The following is a 25,458-nucleotide window of genomic DNA, read 5'->3' on the forward strand; positions in this document are numbered from 1 at the left end:
GTATTCCACCTATAGCCTATTTACCTTAGGTAAAGAGCTATGATGGGGAGGCATTAAAAATGAGTAATTGGTATGCAGTGGGCTTCTTACACTTCTGACCCTGGACACCAATACTCCTGCTGCACTAAAGATAGCTGTTCCCCATCCACTGGGCGGAAGAGGTAGTGCCTTATTTGGAGGCCATAATGTTCTCCAACTAGTGGGATCCAAACTCCTTGCAGAGGGTGGGGCAGTGCTTAATTTGAGCAAGTAGTTAAAGATGGGGCTCACCAGCACTCATTGTTGGGAACCTGCACTAACTTTTCCTCAACAGACCAATGAGAAAGAAAAACACAAAAGAAGGAAAGGTGGAGGAATAAATCGCTGGAAAATCAATGACAAAGGGAGAAAGTAGGAATGAGAAACGGCCTGCAAGAGTGAGAAACCAGGCAGGGATTTATATGGTGGAAGATAGAGGCAGAAGGTGGAAGCAAGACTATGCAGTCCTTATATTCGTCAACACAGGCTGAGCGTTTCTGAGAAAAACTATGGGGCATATTACCAAGGGCCTTATCGCCGCTTTAGTGGGAATTTTTCCCGCTAAAGCAGCGATAATTTTATGGCCCTATTACCTAGCTGTCGCTAACACCAGTTAGCGACAGCTTTAAGGAGATAGCGATCATCTTGGGGCCCACTTTGCATGTCAGCGATAATTATCGCTAATGACTTGCAAAGTGGGCGTGCCAAGATGTTAGCGACTGGAAACAGTCGCTAACATCGCTATCTCCTATTATCTACTTTTGGAAATATTCGCGTTAAGCGCGAATATCTCCAAAAGCTAACGCCTGCCAAAAGCCAGTTCTTAGCCATGTTCTCCAATGGAAGGTGGATAACATGGCTAAGAGCATTGTCACAATAATGCATGAATATCACTGATTTGTCAGCGATATTCATGCATTTTGCAGGATTTTTACCGCTTTTGAGATAAACCTTGATAATATCAAGGTATCTCAGCGGTAAAAATCGTCGTTGCGCGGCGATATAATTTTACCCGCTAACCATGCATAGCGATAATTATCGCTTATGTGCCCCAACACTTTTTATTTGACAAATTAACCACTTCAACTGGAAGGGTAGTGGGTTGGGCCTTATCGATTTGTCTAGTGAAATTGGAAGTAGGGGTGCTGGGGTTGCTACCGCGCCCCTGAAAACAGGGAGGAACGCTGCTGGAAAATGGGCATAATGCCGTCTTTTAAATGATTTGTTTTGTTCAAACGCCTTATGCAGCAAACGATCCATAAACATGGAACGTTTTCTAATAAACCGCTGCTCGTTTCATGAGTCTGACAGCAAAATGTGTGCATTTGTTAACATGATATTGATGTCACTCTCTGACTGGGACTCGGGAGCAAGCATAATGAGAAAGTCATGGCAGTGACTTCTTAAAACAGGGAAGTGAAAACCACCAACTTCTTGTTTTATCAACTCTATAAATGTTTTAAAAGGCCTGACCTTCAATTCAGGAGATGTTTCCTCCTAACATCTAATTATGGTGGGAAGAATATTTTTAAATAAGGACACATTTCACCAGATCTACTTTTGGGGTTCAAAAAAACACTTTGTTTTTTTTGTTGCTCTGAATTATGCATTGTCATGTTCATTCTAAACGTACATAATGGCACGTTAGCACAGCACTGTATTTTGTGGCATACTTTTAAGTTGCATCATAGCAAATCGAGCACATTAATAAATATATTTTACATGATCTGAGGTGTATATTATGCTATTGTAGGCCAGATGTATGAATATCTGGTCACATAATGCTGGTTGAAAATTGTGACCAGTATTAAAGTGACCGGTAAAAAAAATTAAGATCCGGCCTATGTTTTAATAGGTCAGGTCCTACATTTCCAAACAATACTGGTTCGGAACCTGGCCTACCTCATGAGTATTAATGAATTAGGTTGCACTTTGAGACTCACTACAATTGGAAACCATCACAGGTATGGTGGCCGGGTGTTGTCAACAGACCAAGTAATCAGTGGGTGCTATTAAATAAAGCAATTGTGCGGCCTGTTTTTTTTTTTTTTAAAGGCAAAGAGAAATGTTTACTTTTTTGAAAGTTTAAGAGTCTACAGTGTTCTAAAGGACCACTAACTACTCTTCAACAAACTCCTCCTTTTAGGTATTGATAACTTTTCAATGTCATGCGACTGGATTTCTGTTGCAAAACACTGACACATAGCATATTGATTTGATATTTGGAAGGGTTGCCTACAACACACCATTTCCAGATGCCGAATCGGTATCCAGTCACAATTCCAAATGAGGAGCTGGAAAAACTTTCGTGACACCTCAAAAAGGATCTGAAAAAGTATTTTTATGGCTGAAAATGTCAAATCAAGAATTTGCAGACATAAAAACACTAAGTACATCTGGTCCCATGAACGTATTTATGATATTAAACCAGACTTTCAGAGATTGTAGAGTCCATGCAACATGCACATGACATAAATTACCTTTCCGCGTAAAATACTAATTGGTACTCACCTGCTGGTTAGTTGAGCGCTCCTTGTTAATCTATTGCAACCAAAGTTCTCATTATGCATAAGATGTCGGAGACAAAGTGCCAATATAACAAACGACATTTTTAGGTACACAAAACTAAAACAAATAATTGCCTCCAAGCTGATGTGGAAACATTAGGCATCTATTTTTTAAACTATACTATAGAATAGAAATGCCATTCATATAATATTAGAGGATTACAAGTTCCAAATGTTATTATATCTAATAATTGACAACACATGTCAATTAGCACATATGTACCATATGTAGGCAGACAAAAGGCAATACTTGATGACATTTGAGTGATGTGCAGATTTCAGTAAGCCTGGTTTCAGTAAAGCTACAATACATTGTGGTAGATGTAGCTCTTTGCATTTTCAATATTTTGTAAAAAGAACTAATCAATAAACATATTGTACAGTACATTTTTCACTAAGGTGAAGTCTTTGTTTAGTGAGGTATTTGTGGTACAGCCATTAGAGCTAAGAGAACAAACAATGCAAGAGGTGGAGAATGGAAGCAGTGTATAAGACTAAGGGCCTCATTACGATGGCAGTGGGACCGATACCGTCATACTTTTGTTGAATGTTACGTTATGTTAATGGGCATATAGTGTCGCATTAGCGACACCCCAAATGGGTATCTCTGCATTGTAGCTGAGTGAGTTTAGAAAGCGGCAATTCAGAACAACCAGGTTTTAAAATATTTTTTAAATCTCGTGAAGTCAGTGCAGGAGTGAACAAATAAGGGAAGTCTGTTCCAATGGTAGGGGGCAAGGTAAGAAAACCTGGTCGCTGTATTTTGATGTACAGATGCGGCTGGGACTTAATACCAGTTTGTTTTTCCACTCTAGATATCTAACAGGACAGTAAAAGGTGAGTTTCTCTTGTAAGCCTTTGCCAATCAGGGACTTGTGAATTAAGCAGAGCAGTTAGAACAATGCTCTTTCCCTGACTGGGAGTCAGTGCAGGGGGCTGAAGGAAGGTGCCGACGGCACGTCTGGCGGTTGTTTGCTGACCAGGTGGGCAGCAGTGTTTCAGACAACCTTCATTTTAGAAAGAAGAGATTCATTGGACTCTAGTACTAGGACATTTCCATAGTCAAGAGGACTAATTATTAGTGCTTGAGTAAGAGGTTCCCTTGATCCCATTGAAATATTCTCCTGACTTTCATCTATACACGATTCACCATCAACCCTTTCAAGGACCTATACAAAAGTAGGTGAAGATCACCACCTTTGACCAATCATTGTCTCAGGAATTTAAATTGCTTAATTCACTCTTAAATCTTAACACCTTTATTCAAAATAACCCTCAGATTCTGTTATAATCGGCATCTAGAGCGTTACAATAGGATGAGAAATCACCTGAAACATGAGTCCCGCCAATCCCAGAATGAACCAGAGCAAAAATTAAAATTGTCCTCTGGAAAAAAGCACAGAATAAGAATGTAATTGCTAGTGGACGATTTTGCCAACCAAACCAAACTCTGAGGTGGTGTAGATATTGTCTGAAACATAACCTGAAACTCTGAGTGATGAGAGAGTTGGTTGGTACATTGTCAACATTTTTAGAATCACACTTCTATGTGACTCTATGTTTTTGAACAACATCTGCAAGCACAAGCTCTGGTTAACTCTGGACATTATCAGAGAATCAAGCAAACAGCTCTGTGAGATTGAATTTATCTACAGGGCCAGACTGGCCGTAGTGGGCACTGGGCGTTTACCCGGTGGACCAGAAGGGTGGGAGGCATTTTTGGACTGGTGGGGGCCTATTTGTTAACGGGGCCTGGTTTAGCAGCAGTGCTAAAAAATCAGCCTCCTGTAACAGAGGCACAGCAGCAGTGTTTTCCACCAGCATATATCCCCCCCCCCCCCCTCCCGCCCCATCAGGGGCCGTTCCGATGTAATTGCCAGGGCTGATTTGCGGTCCCAGCCCGGCTCTGCTTATCCAGAGCAGATCTGTAAGTTTATCTGGGTATTATCCAAAACCGAGCTGTGGGTGACTGCAGAAAGGAGATCAGTGCTCTAAATTCATGGGGCAAATTTACACATTGTTTACTGAATGCAGCAACTAAATGTCAGCTGCGGCCGGTAGTAGGTGTAACTGCAGGGCGGAGATGTGGGGAGGAGGAGGGGCAGGGTGGGGGGTAGTAATGTATGGATTACGGACATTAACAGGTAAGTAAACATATAAATAAATAAAACGAATTTAGTTTTGTGCACTGCATCACCGAATGCGATGCAGTGCGCACAACAAAATTCGTTTTATTTATTTATATGTTTACTTACCTGTTAAAGTCCGTAATCCATACATTACTACCCCCACCCTGCCCCTGCCCCTCCCCCTGCCAACGTCACCGCCCTGCAGTTACACCTACTACCGGCCATGGCTGCTAAATGTACTGCTTTGTGTTGAGCAAGGGGGCAAAACAGTGAAGAGCAATATTTACAAAATTGGCCTCCTGCTCCTTTCATCCCTTGTTCTGCCACTCTTATTAGGCTGTCTTGCACAAAGCACAGCCCCACAGTATGGTGCATAGGTGAGTGTATGCTTTCTAAGATTGTACTGGAAGCATATCCTTCCATTAAAATGTATATGCCCAGAAAAACTCAGAAGGATTTCAGACATTGCTCACTGCGCCACTAGATTCAAGTTAGCCTGGCTGATGAGGGGTGATGCCCCGAAACCGGTCCCAGGATGCTTGTTTCCGGTTCACGGAGGACCTGGCTTGGCAGTACGAGCTGGACTGTTCCCATAAGGCACAGGGTCAAAACTGATTTGCATATGGTTGGGACCAAACTGGGGTGGTGTGGTGAGCAAATGAACAATGGATTAAACCCAGATCTTTGTAAGTGGGGGTGAATGCTTTCATTGTTCATCATTCCGTCCATTATTTGTTCCTTTTGCATTGGATGTGCACTGTGTATTTCAACACACATGCAATGTGTGTTTTTTTATGTAAATACAGTCCCCTGCTAATGCCTGCTGTTTGTGCTGATCCACTCTAGTAATGCCCCAAGTGGCCCCTTCTTGAAGCAAGGTGACACAAAGCAGCACAAAGCACTTGTATAGAATCTTGCAGAATTTGTACATATCAGGAATTGTTTCAAAATACTCTTTAACAACTTTCAGTCTTCAGTATTCATCTAGTACCTTACAGGTAAAAAAGATGGCCTGGTGTATCTTTTGAGGTTGGCACTGAGAAAACTGTGTTTTATTTCAGCATCAACAACTATCAAGAATATATTCTACTGTATATTCTGAGGCATTACCCTATAGCACACCTTGTTTTGCTATATTGTTGCTTGTCACAATATTTTGAATGCTCACACACCAATGCACAGGAAGACTATGGCACGTTTTGCTCATGAGGCACAATGTTGCTCATGAGTATTATTTTTTCTTTCACAATATGTAAGATAGTTATTACATCTGCTGTTGCTCAAATGTTTGAGTTTGACAGCTTTTGAGCTGTTATACAGGATTTAGCTTGTTGATCACCCAAGGTTCCAACCAATCACACAATGCTTCTGATGGGCATATTAAAGCCTTTTCTTGCTGCCTCTACTGAAAGTACTAAATAAGTTCTTGAAGACATGATCTGACGTAATTAGACCTAGAACCTTGAATGAGTCTATGTATTATCAAGAACAGAACCATGGGTGAATATATTAAGGTGCTGTTAGAAAGGCTCTTTTAATATTTTTTGTATCAACAGGAGGCGTTTTCAATGTGTAGATATGAATTACCAAGATTTTAACACTGAAGGCGCTTGGGTAATATTAAGAAAGGAGTATATGGTATTAGTAGGAGCACATTTTTGAGTGACTAGCATTTTAGTGCAGAGCTCTGGGTAAGTATAGGTATCAGGCAGACGTTTGAGTGAATCTGTATTGTGCATCTATAGTTCAAATTAGGCACATACATTTTTATAATTGGCATTAAAATCTGTATTTACAGGATCAGTCGCGGCCGGTGCAGGTGAGAGTGGTGGGGTGGGGCGGGCAGGCGGGGCAGGGAAGTCGACATATGACGACCAAGGAAAATAAAATTAAAAAAAAGAAAAACACTTACCTTGGATGCTGTGAGTGCAATGTAAGTGTTATTCTTTTATTTTTCATTTAACTGTCCCTCGTCGACGTCTGTTGACCCCCTGGGTCTGCCACAGGCCCCACCACTCTTACCTGCTTTGGCCGCGACTGAATAGGATCCCATCATCCTGAAAACTGTAGTAAGTGATTTATTAACTGATTTTCATATCAGTAAGCCTTTGGACTATCTCTCCAGTGGTTGGGTTTGCACATTTAATGGGATCAAGAGGCCACTTAGGTCATTGGTATTCATGGTTTGAGGGAAAGTATCTTAGAAGGCCCACTGCACCCCAACTTTACAACAAATGTCATGGTGGAGTTGAGACGAGAGTGCCATGCCACCCCCACAGGAAGGAGTTTACATCTCTCTGCCATGTGACACATATTTGACTTTAGTGAGGTAGTGACACTGGTCAGTGCCTACACTCTGAAAATTGGGCTGTCACGACTGGCGTGGGCTATAACTAAAATCTACTATTTGCACAATCTAGACATGCTTAGAAGTAGGCTAAACTGGCTGTAGGAAGTACTGTGGAGAAACCAGCTATTTTTATACTTTGAAGGGGTAGTAGGTTGACTAGATGCATTGCCCAACCTCTCCTATCCCAGTCTTGTCCCTTAATACTATGACAAACTCTTGTAGAGCCTGTATCTCTGCCCCTTTAAATATCTCATCCACGATTATAATGTGTGTTCTGGGATCTCCGCACACATCCATGGACACCCGTATTCTGTAAAGAGGATAACTGCATGGCCCAGTCGCACTGCTATATGACAGACTCAGGGGTTTAGAGTTCTATGACTGCCCAGGGATGGTCCCTGGAGCCTCTGACTGCTTGAAATACCTGCTGTGCAGGTTTTTGGGGTGCCTGGAGCGAGGTGGCGGCAGCGGTGCCTTCAAACGCAAATTGTTTCTCAGTTAAACCAGTACACCTCAATGGGGCAGTCGGGAGCGTAGCAAGGATGCTAAGGACCCTGATGCAAGCAAACAGGCAAAATGGAGCGTTTGATTGATGTTGGGGTAATAAATACAACAATTCTAAGGTTTCAATGGGCTCTTAGGGCTCTGGTTCTCGGTGCCACTGCACCTGTTGCACCAATGGTAGCTAAGCCCCCCAAGGGCAGCACCAGTCCTCCTCAAAAAGAGCAATACACTTTACTATTGATGTACCTTTTTAGAAAGACGGGTTAACTTTAAGAGTTATATCACTACTTGTCGATAAGGCTGAAGCCCTTCCTTCTATTGCCCCAGCACTTCGGAAAATGCATGCTGAATCACATTAATGGGGCAGCAGCACCCCCATTTCCTCGGCATAACATTTTTGGAGCAGAACCACCTACATCGAAATGTTTTTTGAAAGGACACTTGACACTTTCAAGAAACAGCTATACATTTTAAAGGCGCATAGTGCCCACACCGCCATTCGCTCCCGCCCGCTTGTACATATACACAATTCCTACCCAATGAAACTCTGGAGACATATTTATGGGAAAGAACTGCTGCAGGTTTATTTCATACAACACACGTATGACGTTTTGAGGTGGGTCATCTTACGGGCGATCCAAAGCAGGCAGCCCCTCGCTGTCCCGCATGCCTAAGGAGCCATCTTGCACGGCGAGTCGATGCTCTGACTGTGCAGCACATTACCAACTTCGTTATACTCCCGCCCCCCCTGTCAGGGCGGAGCGGTGTGGCACACCCCCGGTCGGTTCAGGCCCCCCGACCGCCCGAAGGACTAACGGGGCGCCGTCGTGGTTTACCGCGGTATAAATAGGGGTTTCGCCCCTCCCATAGGTAAGCCCTCCCCTGGCCAGTGACTGGTGGACGCGGGGAGGGGCGCCCCATTGATGACGGCTGGAGCTTGCCGGGTGGGACTAAGGCGCTGCCCCGCCCATGTTCCCCTGTGGGTCACGCGGTCAGCGGCAATATAGCACTTCTTAGGGAAGCTAATTCACCTTAAAGGGGCAGTACCGGCACTTCTCAGGATGCTTGGTATGCTTATAATTTTAAAACCTCTCCACTTCCCGCGATTGCTGATGTACTGTCAGGGGCATAGTGCCATTACTTTCAGAAGAACCTCCACACTTTTAATGGGACGGAACAAACAATTATCGGCTAAATTGCTTCACTTCTAGTGTGGCAGTAAAAGCACTTTTAGGTGTGACTGCTATACATTCCTCTGGAGGGCAGTGCATTTTTCAGTTGGATTAATACTTTTTTAATAGTTCGGTGCAAGCATCTCGGAACAATATTACTATTCTTTTAATGGGAAAATATGAGCACTTTTCAATAGGACTGCTAAACTTTGGTGGAGCAGGATGAGCCTTATCAGGAAGGTTTAAGCACTTTGGATAGGACAATGCAGGCACTTCACACAGGGACTGATATACTTTGAATGAGACAGTCCACGCAATTCTCAGCTGGTCAGCTATACTTTTGATGAGACAGTAGCGCTATCCCAGCAATTTTGTTATGCTTTCAATGACTTAATAAATGGTCTTGACAGCACAGCTCTTTTACATTTAATGGTGCAACAGATGCTCTTTACATCAGGGCTGCTACGCTCAGAAACAGTACGTGCACTTCTCAGCAGGGCTGCTTTAATTTGAATGAGACAGAACCCGCACTTCTTAATAGGGCTGCAACACTTTGAAACAGTACAGGTACTTCTCGGCACGGTTGCTACACTTTGATCGAGACAGTACATGCACTTCTCAGCAGGACTGCTACACTTTGAACGAAACAGTACATGTTCTCCTCAGCAGGGCTTCTACACTTTGAATGGGACATTACATGCACTTCTCAGAAGGGTTTCTCCAAAGGGGGGATACACTTTGAACGAGACAGTACATGCACTTCTCAGCAGGACTGCTACACTTTGAATGAGACAGTACATGCTGTTCTCAGAAAGGGTTTCTCCGGAGGGCTGCTACACTTTGAACAACACTGTACTTGCACTTCTCAGAAGGGATGATGCTCTTTGAACGAGACAGTACATACAATTGGCAGAAGGGTTTCTCTGAAGGCCGCTGCACTTTGAATGAGACTTTACATACACTTCTAGGAAAGGTTTCTCCAAAGGGCTGCTGCACTCTTCATGAGATAGTACATGCACTTCCCAGCAGGGCTGCTACAGTTTGAATGAGACGGTACATGTACTTCTTAGAAGTACTGCTACACTTTGAACAAGGCAGTGTATGCACTTAGCAAAAGAGTTTCTACACTTTGAGTGGGACAGTACATGTACTTCTCAGAAGGGCTGCTAAACATTGAAGGAGACAGTACATACATTTCTGAACAGGGATGCTTCCCTTTGAATTAGACAGTACATGCACTTCCAAGCAGGGCTGCTACACTTTGAATGAGAACGTATATGCACTCTGTACTTTCAACGAGAGTGTATGCACACTTTACTGCAGGACTATTATTCTTTTAAAGGCACAGTACTCTGCAGGGTTGTTTTATGCGTGTGGGACATTATCAGAAACCTTCACAATAAGTTAGATACTTTGAGTGGAGAAATGCAAGCACCCCTCCATAGGGCTGCCATACACTCAAGTGGGAATGTAGGCACTTGGCACCATCTATGCAGTACTGCAATGGGGGGAAACCAGCATTTTTTGTGTTTATTTCCATTATACAGACTTTCCTGCACATTTGTACTCTTGATTTAGAGAAGCCGCAGGAAGTGTCTTCAATAAAAGTACCTCAACTACTCACTTTTCCAGTTCAGAACAGACATTTCTAGCAGTGGCAGCTGCTTCGGGGCAGTAGTGGTGGGTTTAAATAAAAAGACAAACCTGCTGTCGCCTCTCTTCTCTCTTTCTTCTGTTGACGACGCATGGAAGCAGGAAGCACACAGGCTCTCCTAGACCAATCACAACGCTGCCGTCATGCTGGTGACAGCAACGCCGTGATTGGTCTGAGTGCCCTGGCTCAGCACTCAGTCATGGAGTGGGAGCATGTGCATGTTCCCCACTTTGCCTTGCAATTCAGCTGGGTGGAGAACCTGCTAAGTGCGCATGACTGTTTGGCTGCCCCAAGACGGTCGGCCAATCCGTCATGCGCACTTAGAAAGTGCCAACCACCTCTTCCCCGCTGGCTGAAAGCCCACCCCACCCGCACCTAAATCAAAACAAAACTGGGTCAATACGCGGAAAATAAAATGATAATACCCTTGTGTTATTTTCATTTTATTTTTCCTGTGGGGAGACGCTACCCCGCCTTAGCGAAAGAGCAGCTGCTTATTTCTAGGTGGCTAACAAAAGACAGAGGTGTGCCGGCGCTGTAGTAGCAGACATAGCGCGCAGGGAGGCCAAGCACTTAAAATCCAAGCCTAGATAGCACTGAAGAGCCACGTCTTCAAGGCCTTTCTGAAACAGGTCTCTGATTTGGCCGGGCGAAGGTTCCCCGGAAGGGCACTCCACATTAGGGCCGTTCTAACTGCGAGTGCTCTGCCACCCAGCCGTGCCTTCTCAAAGCGGGGGCTGCAGAGCAGATTCTGAGAATTTGACCTTAAAGAGCGATTTTGTTTGTAGCGGAAAAGTCTTTGTTTAAGATATTCAGGGCAGTTCCCATTCAAGGCCCAGTAGGCCAAGTTCATGGCCTTGAATTCAATTCTTTTGGCAACTGGGAGCCAATGGAGCTCATGTAAGAGAGACATCGTTTCGAAATGGGATGCGTCTGACCAATCTCGCAGCCGCATTCTGTATCATTTGAAGGCGTTGGATGGTGTATTTGGGAAAGCCGCAGTATAAGCAATTTGCGTAGTCAAGCCTAGATGTCACTGTGGCATGGACCACAGCTTTATGGCAGTCTTTTGGTAAGAAATTTAAAAATTTCCGGAGGTTTCTTAGTTTGCTGAAGCAGGTAGCGGAGACCTGTTGGATTTGGGCCGAGACAGCGAGATCAGGCTTCCATCTCACCACTAAATTTCGCAAACAAGTGGCGGGAGAGGGAGATGACCCCATTTCTGGTGTTCTACACATTTAAATAGGACCGCACACACAACCATTGGTTGCAGGTCGCATCCAACACCCTTCCCCCTGGAGTCAGGCGGCTCGACTTCGATCCCTGCTTGCTCCCTGGACCACATTATCTCTCACGAAGCTCATTCCTCATGAGTGCTAAGGCACAGTTGGATATAGTGAGTGTGTGCTCTGAAAAAATAGTAGCATAACATCTTCAAAAAGTATTGGCAAAGGATGCTGACCTTTTTGTCTTTGACAATGACTATTTTATTTAGGAATGTTTTTGGTGTACACACAAGCACCATTGGTGTGCTAATGCGTGCATTGTGCGAGAACAGAATGCTGTCACTCACACTCAAGTAGGCTGACCCAGTACCAAGATCTTTAAGTGGGGCGGGTCCCTCGGGGTACGAGACCCAGCAGTTTTTAAAAGCTGGTGTTAAAACAGGTCACTATTTCACCTAATATTCTGTCCTTAATTTTACAGTGCAGAACATTATTTGTTTTTTATCAATGGCTGTACAAACTGTTAAGACAATCCATGAATAGAAAACGCCTTTACATTTCACATGTTGAACATAATTTACTTTCCCAAGAGTATTAGCTTATTCCAGTATGTTGTTTTTCCTGTGGTTTTCTTTCCACGCAGCGTTTTTACTTTTTAATAGTGTGTAGGTGTTTGTGTGAGTCAGGTTGTGGGCGGACGTTTATAACGCTGTGTTTCATTTCTACATTTTACTGATAATATAGTGTATTCAATTATTGTCTATGGTCCTTCCAGATTGTACTCTATTGTCTGGATAGTTATATTTTTCTATTAACAATTATAGTTTCTATTAAATGGTTTCACAATTTCCCTGAATTTCACAAAATCCAGTGGAATGTTTTTCTGCAATCACTGCACGCTCAGCTAGTGTGACACAGGTTTCTGGTCACCTTTGAGAGCTCTGGAGCTGAGGCTGAAGGCAGTGCAAGCTTCTCACTGTTCCTGTCGATGCGGCACAAAAGTGGTCAGAATACATGCTCATCCAGTTATTGGCCTCTCCACAGAATGTACCGAGCAATGACCCAAATGCCAAGATATATACTGCAACAAGGTGATGGATGGAATGCTTTAATTAATCTCAGCCACTGGCAGTCGCTTCAGGGCCACATTCCAGTCCATTGTCTTTTGTCCACCATGCCACTCTAGACAAAGGTCCACCTTAAGCAACTCAGTACTGACTGCTTCTTACCGAAGCAGTCTGTCCTGAACTGCCAAATGAGGCCCCCTCCAGAAGGGACCACAAGCAATAATAGACTGGTTTTGTCCTACGTGTTGCTCCTCAGTAGGGTGTATCTTGAGTTGTATGCAGCGGTGTAGCAAGGGGGAGCAGGGGGTTGAGTGGCCACAGGAAAATCGACAGTCCCCTCCCCCCTCAATCCCCACTGCTCTTAAATTTGGCCGCTGCAGGTGGCAAACACAGGGGGCACCACAGACGGTAGAAGGCCTAGCTACGCCACTGGTTCTATGACACAGCGAGCCCCCCTTTTTTTCTTTGAACTTAAAGCCCTGACTGCACCTCATGCTGTAGTGGGCGGAAGCAAAAGATAAATGGCACCACAGTGGCCCATGGATGAAGAGGACTGACTTAAAATGGGCGCTCTTGGAAAGGAACGCATCATGCATTGTATAAAGCGTGACATCAAACGCTACATTATTATTGATTCAAGGGCCTACTTTTGACAAGAAAGGTCTAGAAGATATATACAGCAAACACACTGCAAACATACATTATTTCCTCACTGCTTAGCCTTACTTTTCAAACCCTAATGTGCAAGCTGCTGGTGGTACTTCCGGATACATCCCTGATTGGGCAGCAATTCATGCATATACATTGTCCCCCAGCACAAAGGCATTCTGGGATATGCTATATTGCATAGCGTTACCAATAATAAAAATGGCAGTAAAGATGATAATCACAATAACAACAACAATAATAGCCTTATTGGACTCATCTAGATATAAAAGGTTGAGTTGGCACCACCGGGATTTGAATTTGTGACCAGACGATTACAAACAAACATTTGCAGCAAGCATATGAGCCCAATGAGCTAGCTTTTTTCCTGCTGTTAAATGCATGCCGCACGCAGATCCCTTTAGCGAGAGTATCCTCCTTAGAAAGCCATCTTCCTGGGATTTTGGTTCATGAACTTCCGGTATATGTGCAGTAGAATCTTAGCCCAAATGAACTATTTCCAGGAATGTTAACATGGAACCAGCTGGTTAACTACAGAGAGGGACAGCAAACGCATTCAACTGGGTTTCAAAGCTGTCACTGTAAGTCACACACAGATCTGTGCAGTAGGTGTATTAACCCAGTAAACATAATTTCGGAGATTAAAAGCATTTACTCACGGGCGGTTCCTGAATGAGAGCATTAGGGGGCGTTGCCGCGCTGAACTTGAACCCCCCCCCCCCCCTATTAAAAATAATAAATAATGCTAAAAGGTGCACGTCGTTGTTTTCTGCCACTGTACTTTATTCGCGTCACGATGCACTCCGCAGGAGGCCTGCGGGAGCAGAATCACGAGCTTGTTAGTAAGAAAATAAATATTGACAGCAGAGCAGGCTGGCTGGGTCTGCTCTGCACTGAAGTGTAGTGCACATGTCGGGTTGGACGGCTTTCTTTCGCCGACCAACCCGACATGCGCACTGGAGGCCTCACGGCATGCGCAATTTAGGAAGCCAGGTTGCACAGCCAAGCCTCCCCGGCCTCTACGCCTGTAGATTACTCAGAGATACCCGCCCTTGACCCAGTAACAAACCGACCTACGTTATTCCGAATTTGCAATCTGTATCTTGCAAATAATTTGGGCATATCTCAGCGCCATGTGCACAAACCAACTGGGCTGTCTTTCTGGGATTCAGCCTTTTTAATTAATACATTACCCAAAGATCTCTGCAGCGTGTGCATTATCCCTCTAGGTTGTCCTGCTATCTGTGCTAGAACCCAAGACATGTGGGTCCCTGCAGCAGTTACTTGACACCCCCCCGGTTATTTATCACCATGGTTAGTTTACCGTCTGCGCTGACAGCGTAAATGAGGGGCCCGTGGTGAGGAGTGGGCAGGGGCGCGGGGGGGGGGGGGGGGGGGGAGGGGGGGGGTCACGGCTCTTACCTGAGCCCGGGGGAAGTGCGCTCCCATGTACACCAGACAGGCCAGTATCACCAGCCACTGTGCAGTGCTGGAGACCAGCAGCAACCTGTGTCCGCCATGGGCCCTGCGGGAGCAGCTCTGGCAGCAGGTGCATTGACTCGACGGGCTTCCCTCCTCCATTCCACCCCCGGGAGTAGACGATACATGCACCGCTGGTCCACCGGGGCGAAGAAGTGCTGATCACCGCAGGGGTTACTCAAAGTAAGGCTCTGAAAGCGAGATGCCTCTTGGTAATATAAAGACCTAGTGGGCGGGGGACTTTCATGACTAATCCGAGTTTCCCGTCTCTCGCAGCTCTCCAGTCCTGCCCGGGATCGGGCCCTGTAGCCGGGGACCGCTCTGTGCCTGGGCAAGGCACCGGCGATCCGAGCGGGGAAACCCCTCCTCAGAACCCTGAACTTCGCTGAACTTCAGGGGGCACAAGATCACGCAGGATGTCCGCGTGGGAGATGGGACGCCGAGACAGGTGCCTCTCGACCCTGAACTTGCACAGTCAATTATCCATTATGGGGTATGTCTGGGTCTGTAAGGGAGCTGTCTGTGTAGAGATGTAGACTGCAGCGTGGTAGCTTCCTTTGGTGCAGCAGGTGCAGTGGTACCGATGCCAGAGGGCCCAATCATCCCTGATTATTGCTGTATTTTATAACTCAAACAGCGGCCAGGGGACCCATTTCCTTCCTGGCACTAGGGCCTATGACACACTGGCTATGCTACTGGTAGACTGACTAACTATAGAGGTGCGATTTCCCCTGTTATAAGAGTTCTCACACTGCCTTAGCAGAAGGACCCGCAAGAGTAACTAGGGGCTTCACTAAGGGAATCATCGGTGCACCTTTTGTAGCCCGGGCTAACCAGATAGGCAAACCCTAGATCAGATTAGTGTTGCATATAACACACCAGTTGGAGTAGCGGTCGCTCATATTGTGAAGTGGTGAGGCAGGAGGAGAGGGAATGCAAAGTAAAAAAGACAACATTATATAAAACTACACTTATCAGCTCTGATGGCCGCCTCCTTGCTCCCGATCCTCGCCTCCTGGACGTCCTGGAATTACGGCACACTGCACAGGCTCCCAGATGCCAATCCTAGTGCTACTCTCATACTGGGAATCCCATTCACTGCATGAGAGCAGTGCTGGGATTGGCCTGAGCACCATGGTTTAAGACTCAGAGTCATCAACTGGGACCCTGTGTTGGTTCTCCACCCAGCTGTACGACACTGCTCGGGTAGCAGAAAGGCTAAGTGCGCATTACGGTTTGACCGTCTCCAGATGGCTGGCCAAACTGTCATGCGCACTTAAGCGGCCCACCACTACCCCTCCTTCCTGGTGCTGAAGCATCAGTAATGATGATCATGGCCCTTACCTCGGCTCGCCGCCTGCCAGACCAAAAAAAAAATTATAATAAAAATGTTTTATTATCATTTTATTCTTGTTGTTTGCCTCTGCTGGCTTTCAGCAGGTGGGGCGACGCTCCGAAATTATAACGGAGGAGCCGCTCCTGACCAATTGAACAACAATCACATTCACCAACTAAGGAACTCCACACCTGTGTTCCGACTGTCTCATCTGAAATCTGGCAGTGCCAGAGGGACTGGTCTGATGAGTCATTGTGTGGGAGTAGTTTGTGGGTGTGTGTGGGCCGGTGTTGTGAATTTTATTTTTCTAATTACCAAGATGCACCAGTAGACAGTAGTGTGTAAGTGATTGTGAGTTAGGCTAGTGGCATACAACAGGACCTTGTTAGCAAGGAGACCATGGACAATGGTGCAAGCAAGAACAAGCAATGGCAATGCCAATTGGTCCTGGCATATTAATGAGTTTAGTGGTGTAGTTGCTATTATAAATATATTAATATACTGTGTTTAGTATCAGATGAATAAGTTGGCAGGTTAGCAATAACTTTAGAAGTAGCAGAATAGTAATGCAGCAGTTTTAGTAGTAATGCAGTTACAGCATGAGCAATACAGTAGTGATAGCAGATAAGTTACCAGGAGAACAGTGATAAAAGTTAGCAAGAGAGTATTAATAGTGACCTTGCTCACAGGCAGGCCGCTCCCCACGCTGCTGCACGGCCCTGTCTGCATTGTTTTTGCCCAATCTTGTATGTTTTCCCTGTGCCTAACTTGCTTTCTTGCCCAGATTAGTTTTTATTCCCCTGTGCCTGTACTTGCTTTCTTGCCCAGACTTGTTTTTATTCCCCTGTGCTGTACTTGCTTTCTTGCCCAGATTTGTTTTTATTCCCCTGTGCCTGTACTTGCTTTCTTGCTCAGATTTGTATTTATTCCTCTGTGCCTGTACTTGTTTTCTTGCCTAAACGTGTTTTTCCTTCCTCAGTGCCTGTACTTGTTTTCTTGCCTAAACTTGTTTTTCCTTCCTGTGCCCAGTTCTCCCGCAGCCCTGCCTGTTTTTCCTGCTGCTGCGTCCCTGCGCCCCCACCCCATGCAATCCCCTTCGCCGCCCAGCCTCCCAGCTGCTCCTCCCTCCCACATCCCCTCATATGGAGGCTGCGCAGCAGGCGCGCGCAGCGGGCGCATGGCTGGCGCTCTGAATGCGCGCTTAATGCAAGCCCGTCTGCGCCTGTCCGCGCCTGGACCGCACTCAGCGCCAGGACCCCTGGACCCCACGAACGCCACTACATCCGACACCGCTACGATGCCAGAACCCTCCACGCACTCAACACTGGACGATCATACATCTGCTTCCTGGCTGCCCCGAAGCGCACCCACAGAGCTTTCACCTGCCGGAACTGCAGCTTCACAAGCATCCGCCCCACCATGCTGCCGACCAGGAAAGAACCCAACCACCTCAGAAGCATCCTTCTCAACACCCGCTCCACCTGCAAACACGCCGTTGAACTCTGGGACCTACTTGACTCAACTTCCCAAGACGTCGCCTTCTAACAGAGACCTGGCTGAACCCCGCCTCGGCACCCGACATAGCCATAGCCGTCCCTGAAGGCTACAAGATCACCAGCAGGGACCACACCAACGGAACAGGAGGAGGAATCACCATCGTCCACAGGAACACACTCAGAGTCTCGACCAACACCGACGACACCCTCAGCATCGCCGAACACCTGCACTTCCAGATCCGCACTGACCCCAACACCACCCTCAGAGAAACCCTAATCTACAGACCCCTGGACCCCGACAACAGGTCAGCGACTTCATCGCCGACTTCGTCAGCACACACGCCCTTGCATCCACGGACTAAATCCTCCTTGGGGACCTGAACTTCCACCTCAAGAACAACAACAACACCAACTCCACCACCCTGATCGACAACCTAGCCAACCTTGGACTCAGACAACTCGTCACAACACCCACCCACCCACTCCACCGGTAACACGCTTGACCCCATCTTCTCCGCAAGCCCCCACGTCTCCTTCAACCACACCACCAAACTCATCAGGACCGACCATCGCTGCATCCACTTCACCTTCAAGAAACCCACCACGCATCCAACAGATGCCTTGCCACTGCTGGAGCAAAGTCAACGAAGACCAGCTAACCATCACCCTCACCCAGAGCCCACCTGCCGACCCCACTGACCCCGACACTACCGCCCGCAACCTCAGACAGTGGATCAACGACTGCCCCAACACCCTCACCCCGATCAAGAAACCCTCCAACAGTCACACCAACAAGAAAGCCAGCTGGTTCACTGAAGACCTCTGGGCCTCCAAGCAAACCTGCCGAAAGCTGGAGAAGATCTGGCTTCGTGAACGAACTCCTGACAGCCACGCAGCCCACAAGAACGCCACCCGCAGACACGATTCACCTCATCAGATCTGCGAAAAGGGCCTCCTTCAAAGACCGCCTAGACAACAACGCGCACATCTTCAAAGAGCTCTTCAACATCATGAAGGAACTCTCCAACCCCAGCTCCAACACCAATGACGTCCCACCCTCGCAAGACCTGTGTGACCCGCTGGCGACACCATCAAGATCATGAACACCATCCACTCCGGATCTTCGTCAGACCCATGTCCACACCACATCTTCAACAAAGCCAGCACATTCATCGCACCCCATCTCCGGAAAGTCATCAACACCTCATTCGAGACAGCAACATTCCTGGAGAGCTGGAAGCACGCCGAGATCAACGCCTTACTCAAGAAACCCAATGCGGACCCCAAGGACCTCGAGAACTTCCGGCCCATCTCCCTCCTCCCGTTCCCGGCAAAAGTCATTGAGAAGACCATCAACGAACAATTGACCCGCTACCTCGAGGAGAACAACATCCTGGACACTTCCCAATACGGGTTCCGCAGCAACCACAGCACAGAGACTGCCTTCATCGCCACCACCCATGACATCAAGTCCCTTCTGGACAACGGAGAAACAGCAGCCCTCATCCTCCTGGACCTGTCAGCCGCCTTCAACACGGTCTGCCACCACACAGTACGAAAACGCCTCCACAACGCTGGGATCCAAGAGAAGGCCCTGGACTGGACCACCTCCTTCCTCTCCGGCAGAACAGAGAGCGTCCGCCTTCCCCCCTTCCGCTCCGAAGCCACCGAGATCATCTGCGGCGTACCCCAGGGCTCATCCCTCAGCCCAACTCTGTTTAACATCTACATGGCACCGCTCGTCCACGTCGCCCGTCGGCTCGACCTCAACATAATTTCCTACGCCGATGACACCCAGCTGATCCTCTCCCTCACCAAGGACTCCCACACCGCCAAAACCAACCTTCACGAAGGAATGAAGGTCGTCGCTGGATGGATGAGGAACAGCCGCCTGAAACTGAACTTGGACAAGACAGAGGTCCTCATCCTTGGATCCACCCCTTCGGCCTGGGATGACTCCTGGTGGCCGACCACACTGGGAACCGCTCCAACACCCACCGACCATGCACGCAACCTAGGGGTCATCCTCGACTCCACCCTCTCCATGACTAAACAGGTCAACTCCATCTCCGCCTCCTGCTTCAACACCCTCCGCATGCTTCGCAGGATCTACAAGTGGATCCCCACTGAAACAAGAAGAACAGTCACCCAGGCCCTCGTTAGCAGCAGGTTGGACTATGGAAACACCCTCTATGCAGGAGCCTCGGCCAAACTCCTCAGACGGCTCCAACGTATCCAGAACGCCTCTGCACGGCTGATCCTCGACATCCCTTGCCGCAGCCACATCACACCCTATCTGAGAGACCTGCACTGGCTCCCGGTCAACAATAGGATAACCTTCAAGCTCCTCACCCATGCACACAAGGCACTTCACAACACCGGACCAACATACCTCAACGGATGACTTAGCTTCTACACCCCCACCCACCAGCTCCGCTCTGCCAACCTCTCCCTCGCCACAGACCCCCGTTTCCGAAGAGCGACCTCCAGCGGCAGATCGTTCTCCCACCTCGCCGCCAAGACCTGGAACACCCTCCCCATCCACCTACGGCAGACCCAAGACCTGGTGACTTTCAGAAAACTCCTCAAGACCTGGCTTATCGAGCAGTAGCAGCATGCCCCACCCCAGCGCCTTGAGACCCACACGGGTCAGTAGTGCGCTTTACAAATGCAATGATCGATTGATTAAATAGTAGTGTTAGTAAAACAGCAGTGATAGTAGTGCACAGACATGCCTGCCAGGGGGGGCCTACAGGCCAGTGCACACAGACGCAGACACAGATGCCTGCAGGGTCAAATGGGTACTCACTTTTACAGGCCCACGCACCCTCACGATGGATCAGGCAGTGGCAATGCTTCTCTGTGATGCACCTGGTCATCGCCTGGAGTCTATGCAGGAAATCTGCATTGGAGCAGCAGGTTGGTTCACGATGCATCCACGGCCTCAATAGTAGTGAATGGGATGCAGTTAGTCAGGTTGTTCAGCACGTCGTCTGGTTCCCTCCAGGGCGAGCAGTTAATGGTGCATGATGAAAGATGTGCCCACCGGGCTCATAATTACAACTGCGGGAGTAGCGGTCCATGTCAGAAGCCCACCGCGGCCGCCTGGGGCAAGTCACCATGCGCAGCTGGGTAGGTCGCACAGCAGGGGGTCACAGGCTTGGAGCATATGAAGCAGTGCAGGGGGTCGGGTACACTCTAACAAGCGTTCTCCCTACTTTATCGTTATCCAATCATAATAAATACAATAAGATTACATCGCTCTGAGCACCACATCCCCGTAGATAACTGTCCAGTGGCTCATTACGAAATGGAATCAGAGAAAATAGTTTTCTTCACTTTAAAATACTTCTTAAAAAAGCTGCTGTGCAGTTGTAAAGCATGGCGTGCAAAATGTGTGGTAGTGCAAGGCTGGGCTCTTGGACTGATATTTAAAGAGAGTGTGGGTATTAAATGCATTTTTGTGACGCACCAGCGGCGTAAAAAATGTGCCTTGTTGCACCATCTTTACAAAGCAACGCATCTTGGTAGATGCGTCACTTTGTAAACCCCTGCGCTACATTATACCTGCGCCAGGTATATTGTAGGCAGGGGGGTGTTGTGACGCAAGAAAGGGTCATAGAAGTGATGCAGTGAAATCTATAAGATTTTACTGCGCTATTACCAGGACGCAAATGCATCAATTTCCTACGCCTGCCTCACAGCAGGCATAAGACTGACGCAGGCCCTTTCACATCGGGCTTGCTCCATGTGAAAGGACACATTGCTAGAGTTGCATCACTTTTGTGACACACTCCAGCAATGCGTCACTTTTGCACCATACAGATGCATCAGAAATACTGACGTATCTGTAACTCCTTGCGACATGATGCGTCATACAGTAAATATGACACATCAATTATGTCCCAAGGAGGGCGGACTGAGAAGTGATGTATCGCTGCTTTCACGCAGCAATGCGTCAATTCTCATAAACAAGGCCCTTGGTTCCTTATGTAACCAACATTTCTATGTGTAGCTTTTCTTGTTTTAACCGAAGTTTGTGTCTTTTAGAGCGTGGTTGTGGACCGTACTCATCATGTCCAAAGTCTGCCAGCCTTATGTGAGCATTGCTCTGCATTATCTTAGACTGCTGGGAGTGTTAGATACCCAACCAGAAAAGAGGGGGCTCGTCTGTTTGGTCGGATGCAACTTCGTGGAAGTGAAATCCCTTCCAAATATTGCTGGCCTGCCTTGAGTACAAAGCATGTCTGACGAGTCCGCACCACCCCACCTTTCTTGAGCTCGTTTAGGTAAGAGCGACTTATGTTCTGTCACATCCAGTGCTTTAAATGGGGAAAAATAAGTACCTGCGGCATCAGAAGGACGGTGCCGATAATTCTTGCTGTGTTCGTTAGTGTGGTCGGTAAGAGAGAAAATTGCTGGGACAATCGTGAGTAATTCTTATCTTGTGGTTGACACCTTTGCACTCGAAACTGAGTTGAGTGTGTGTCAAACTTTCTTTGTTTCATGGTACACGTGGCTGCGTGTATTGCGATAAACTTTCCAAAGGTCCCAGCTTTAAAGAACCAACGCTTGTTTCCCCTGTTGGACGAGAAAAACTTGCTTTCTCATTGCAGGGGAAACGCCATTTCCAAACCAAACACCATTTGGATATGAACTATTGTTATAGTCCTTTCTTTCTGAGTCAGACTCCTTATACATCCGGATTTTGGTTGCGGTTTGGGCTCAAATCGTTAGGCGAGTTTCTCGCAGGTTTCATAAAGGAGCATAAGGACTAACACTCGTTTAAACAAGTGAACTTTCCCTTTTCATGGAAGGAGCTGTGGTATGGTGACTTAGCCTCAAGTATTCTTATTTGGTGTATGTCCACAACGTTTTTTCATTGTTTTCTTCAGTGCAGGAGAGAATCAACAGGGGGTACATGATCAGAGGGAATGTGTGACCAAGATTTGAACACAGAAATATTGTGGTATGTAATCTATGTCTGTTGATGCATATATCACTCGCAAAAGAAGTATAGGATTACAGTGTGTTGTTCCTTGTTTACTTTTAGTTGGTTGCAGTTCCTGGTATTACCCTGTGCCTCTTCTCCTGTATTTTAAAGACCTTATTATTTTCCTTTTCAGGTAGGGGTCTAGAAGTACACACATGATAGTATAAGAAATAGTGTTAGGATCTATCTAGGTGGGGCTAAGAGGGTGTTTTTCTAAACAACTGTCTTTGTCGTTTCAGATCTCCTTCCCCGCTGTTCCCTTCCATTCCCGCGGTCGCGGAACTATTCTGTAGTCTGTGATTCATAATCAGGATTCAGGGTCGTTGTGTGGGAGAGGGTATAGGACTTTCGACACAGCCCCGAGGAGTATAGGAGACGGAGCCTGACAAGAAATGTGTTTATATAAACAAAGCAAGTTAACTCATTACACAAAATGAAAGAGAAATGCTATAATATGTTAACATTTCCTTTTTTTGCAATAGATGCACCTTCTTAATGCCATACTGTAAATTACTGTTGTTTGGCACAAAACCATATATTTTTCAGCACCTGAATAGGAAGCAACTGAAAATACCCCCACGTTGCATCAAAGCTCTTATGGCATCATGCAAATGAAGCAAATCATCATGACCCTCCCCAGAATATATCTCTTGTCTCTTCCATAGATCTATCCATTCATCCTTTCATCCTACCATTTACCTGCTGATGTCCACCATTTAATCTTTACATTATATTGTTTATTCAGTCTTTCATCCATCATTCAGTTTTTCACCATTCCGTCTGTCCACCCTTCACATACAAACCTATCCATCCATCCAACTCAAAACCTATCCATTCATCCTTTCACTCATCCATCTCTTTATCCACCCTTTCGCTCATTCATCAATACTTTTGCTCATCTGTCCATCAACCCTTTCACTCCTTTATTCCATCCGCCCTTTCATTCCATCCACCCTTTCACTCAATCCCTCCTTTCACTCATCCATCCTCCCTGCCTTTCATTCATCTTCCCTCCCTCCCTTTCATTCATCCATCCAATCTTTCACTTACCCACCCATCATCCACCCTTTTTTCAATTATCCACCCTGTTTCACCCAGTAACCCATGCGTTCACTCATTCATCCATCTATACATCCACCCTTGCTCACTCATCCATCCACTCGGTCACCCACTGAAAATACCCCCACTTCGACCCAAAGCTCTTATGGCACTATGTAAATGAAGCAAATCATCATGACCCCCCCCCCCCCAAGAAAATAGCTCTTGTCTCTTCCATAGATCTATACATTCATTCTTTCATCCTACCATTTACCTGCTGTCTGCCATTTAATCTTTACATTGTGTCATCTATTCAGTCTTTCATCCATCATTCAGTTTTCACCATTCCGTCTGTCCACTCTTCATATCCAAACCTATCCATCCATCTCCAAACCTATCCATTCATCCTTTCACTCATCTATCTCTTTATCCACCCTTTTGCTCATTCATTAATCCTTTCACTCATCTATCCATCAACCCTTTCATTCATTTATTCCATCCACCCTTTCACTCAATCCCTCATTTTACTCATCCATCATCCACCCTTTCATCCATACGCCCTCCCTTTCATTCATCCATCCAATCTTTCACTTATACACCCATCATCTGCCCTTTTATCCAATCATCCATCCTGTTTTACCCAGCAACCCATGCGTTCACACATTCATCCATCTATACATCCACCCTTGCTCACTCATCCTTCCACTTACTCACCCACTGAAAATACCCCCACTTCGACCTGAAACTCTTATGGCACAATGTAAATGAAGCAAATCATCATGACCCCCTCCCCCCCAAGAAAATAGCTGTTGTCTCTTTCATAGAACTATACATTCATTCTTTCATCCTACCATTTACCTGCTGATGTCTGCCATTTAACCTTTACATTGTGTCGTTTATTCAGTCTTTCATTCATCATTCAGTTTTCACCTTTCCGTCTGTCCACTCTTCATATCCAAACCTATCCATCCATCCCTCTCCAAACCTATCCATTCATCCTTTCACTCATCAATCTCTTTATCCACCCTTTTGCTCATTCATCGATCCTTTCACTCATCTATCCATCAACCCTTTCACTCCTTTATTGCATCCACCCTTTCACTCAATCCTTCCTTTTACTCATCCATCATCCACCCTTTCATCCATACTCCCTCCCTTTCATTCATCCATCCAATATTTCACTTACCTACCCATCATCTGCCCTTTTATCCAATCATCCACCCCCTTTCACCCAGCCATGAATGCTTTCACTCATCCATCTATTCATCCATACATCCACCCTTGTTCACTCATCCATCCACTCACTCAAGCACCCACCAACCCTCCATACTATGCTATTTATGAATCGTTGTCACTGAGCAGACATGTACACACAGAGTGCCACCCATTCTCTTTAAAATACCTCCTGAGAGTGTTTTGATTCTCTCTCTCTTTCTCTCACTTTTTTCTTACAAAAAACAGGCATACGAATGCAGGCAAAGGCACAAACATAAGCAGGCACACAAAAGATATGGGTATGATGAAAGCCATGTTATACTCTTCACCTACTATGCCTTTTTTAATTGCCACCAGGGCCGGATTGGCCGTAGCCTGATTGCCACTGCCAGGGGACTGCCATTTTCTTCATTTATTTATTCATTTATTTATTTGAAAGGTTTTATACAGCGGGAACATGACCCGTAAGGGTATCAAAGCGCTGTACAACAGAAATAGGATATGATTAGTCAGTAAAAAGGCAAACACAATAAACATTTGTAGTTAAC

The 25,458-nt window shown here is 46.4% G+C and overlaps 1 protein-coding gene across 1 annotated transcript in view; it reads right to left on the minus strand.

Annotated features, from left to right (window-relative positions):
• LOC147747830 (tumor necrosis factor ligand superfamily member 4-like) overlaps positions 1-14,934 on the minus strand; it is a 137,361-nt gene extending 122,427 nt beyond the window's left edge. Inside the window, exon 1 of the mRNA XM_086936368.1 lies at positions 14,776-14,934. Coding sequence (XP_086792494.1) covers positions 14,776-14,934 — 159 coding nt within the window. The remainder of the gene's footprint in view (positions 1-14,775) is intronic.
• Between the last annotated feature and the right edge of the window lie 10,524 nt (positions 14,935-25,458).

Source organism: Lissotriton vulgaris, chromosome 1_1 (genome assembly GCF_964263255.1).
Source record: "Lissotriton vulgaris chromosome 1_1, aLisVul1.2, whole genome shotgun sequence".
NCBI classification, from domain to species: Eukaryota; Metazoa; Chordata; class Amphibia; order Caudata; family Salamandridae; genus Lissotriton; species Lissotriton vulgaris.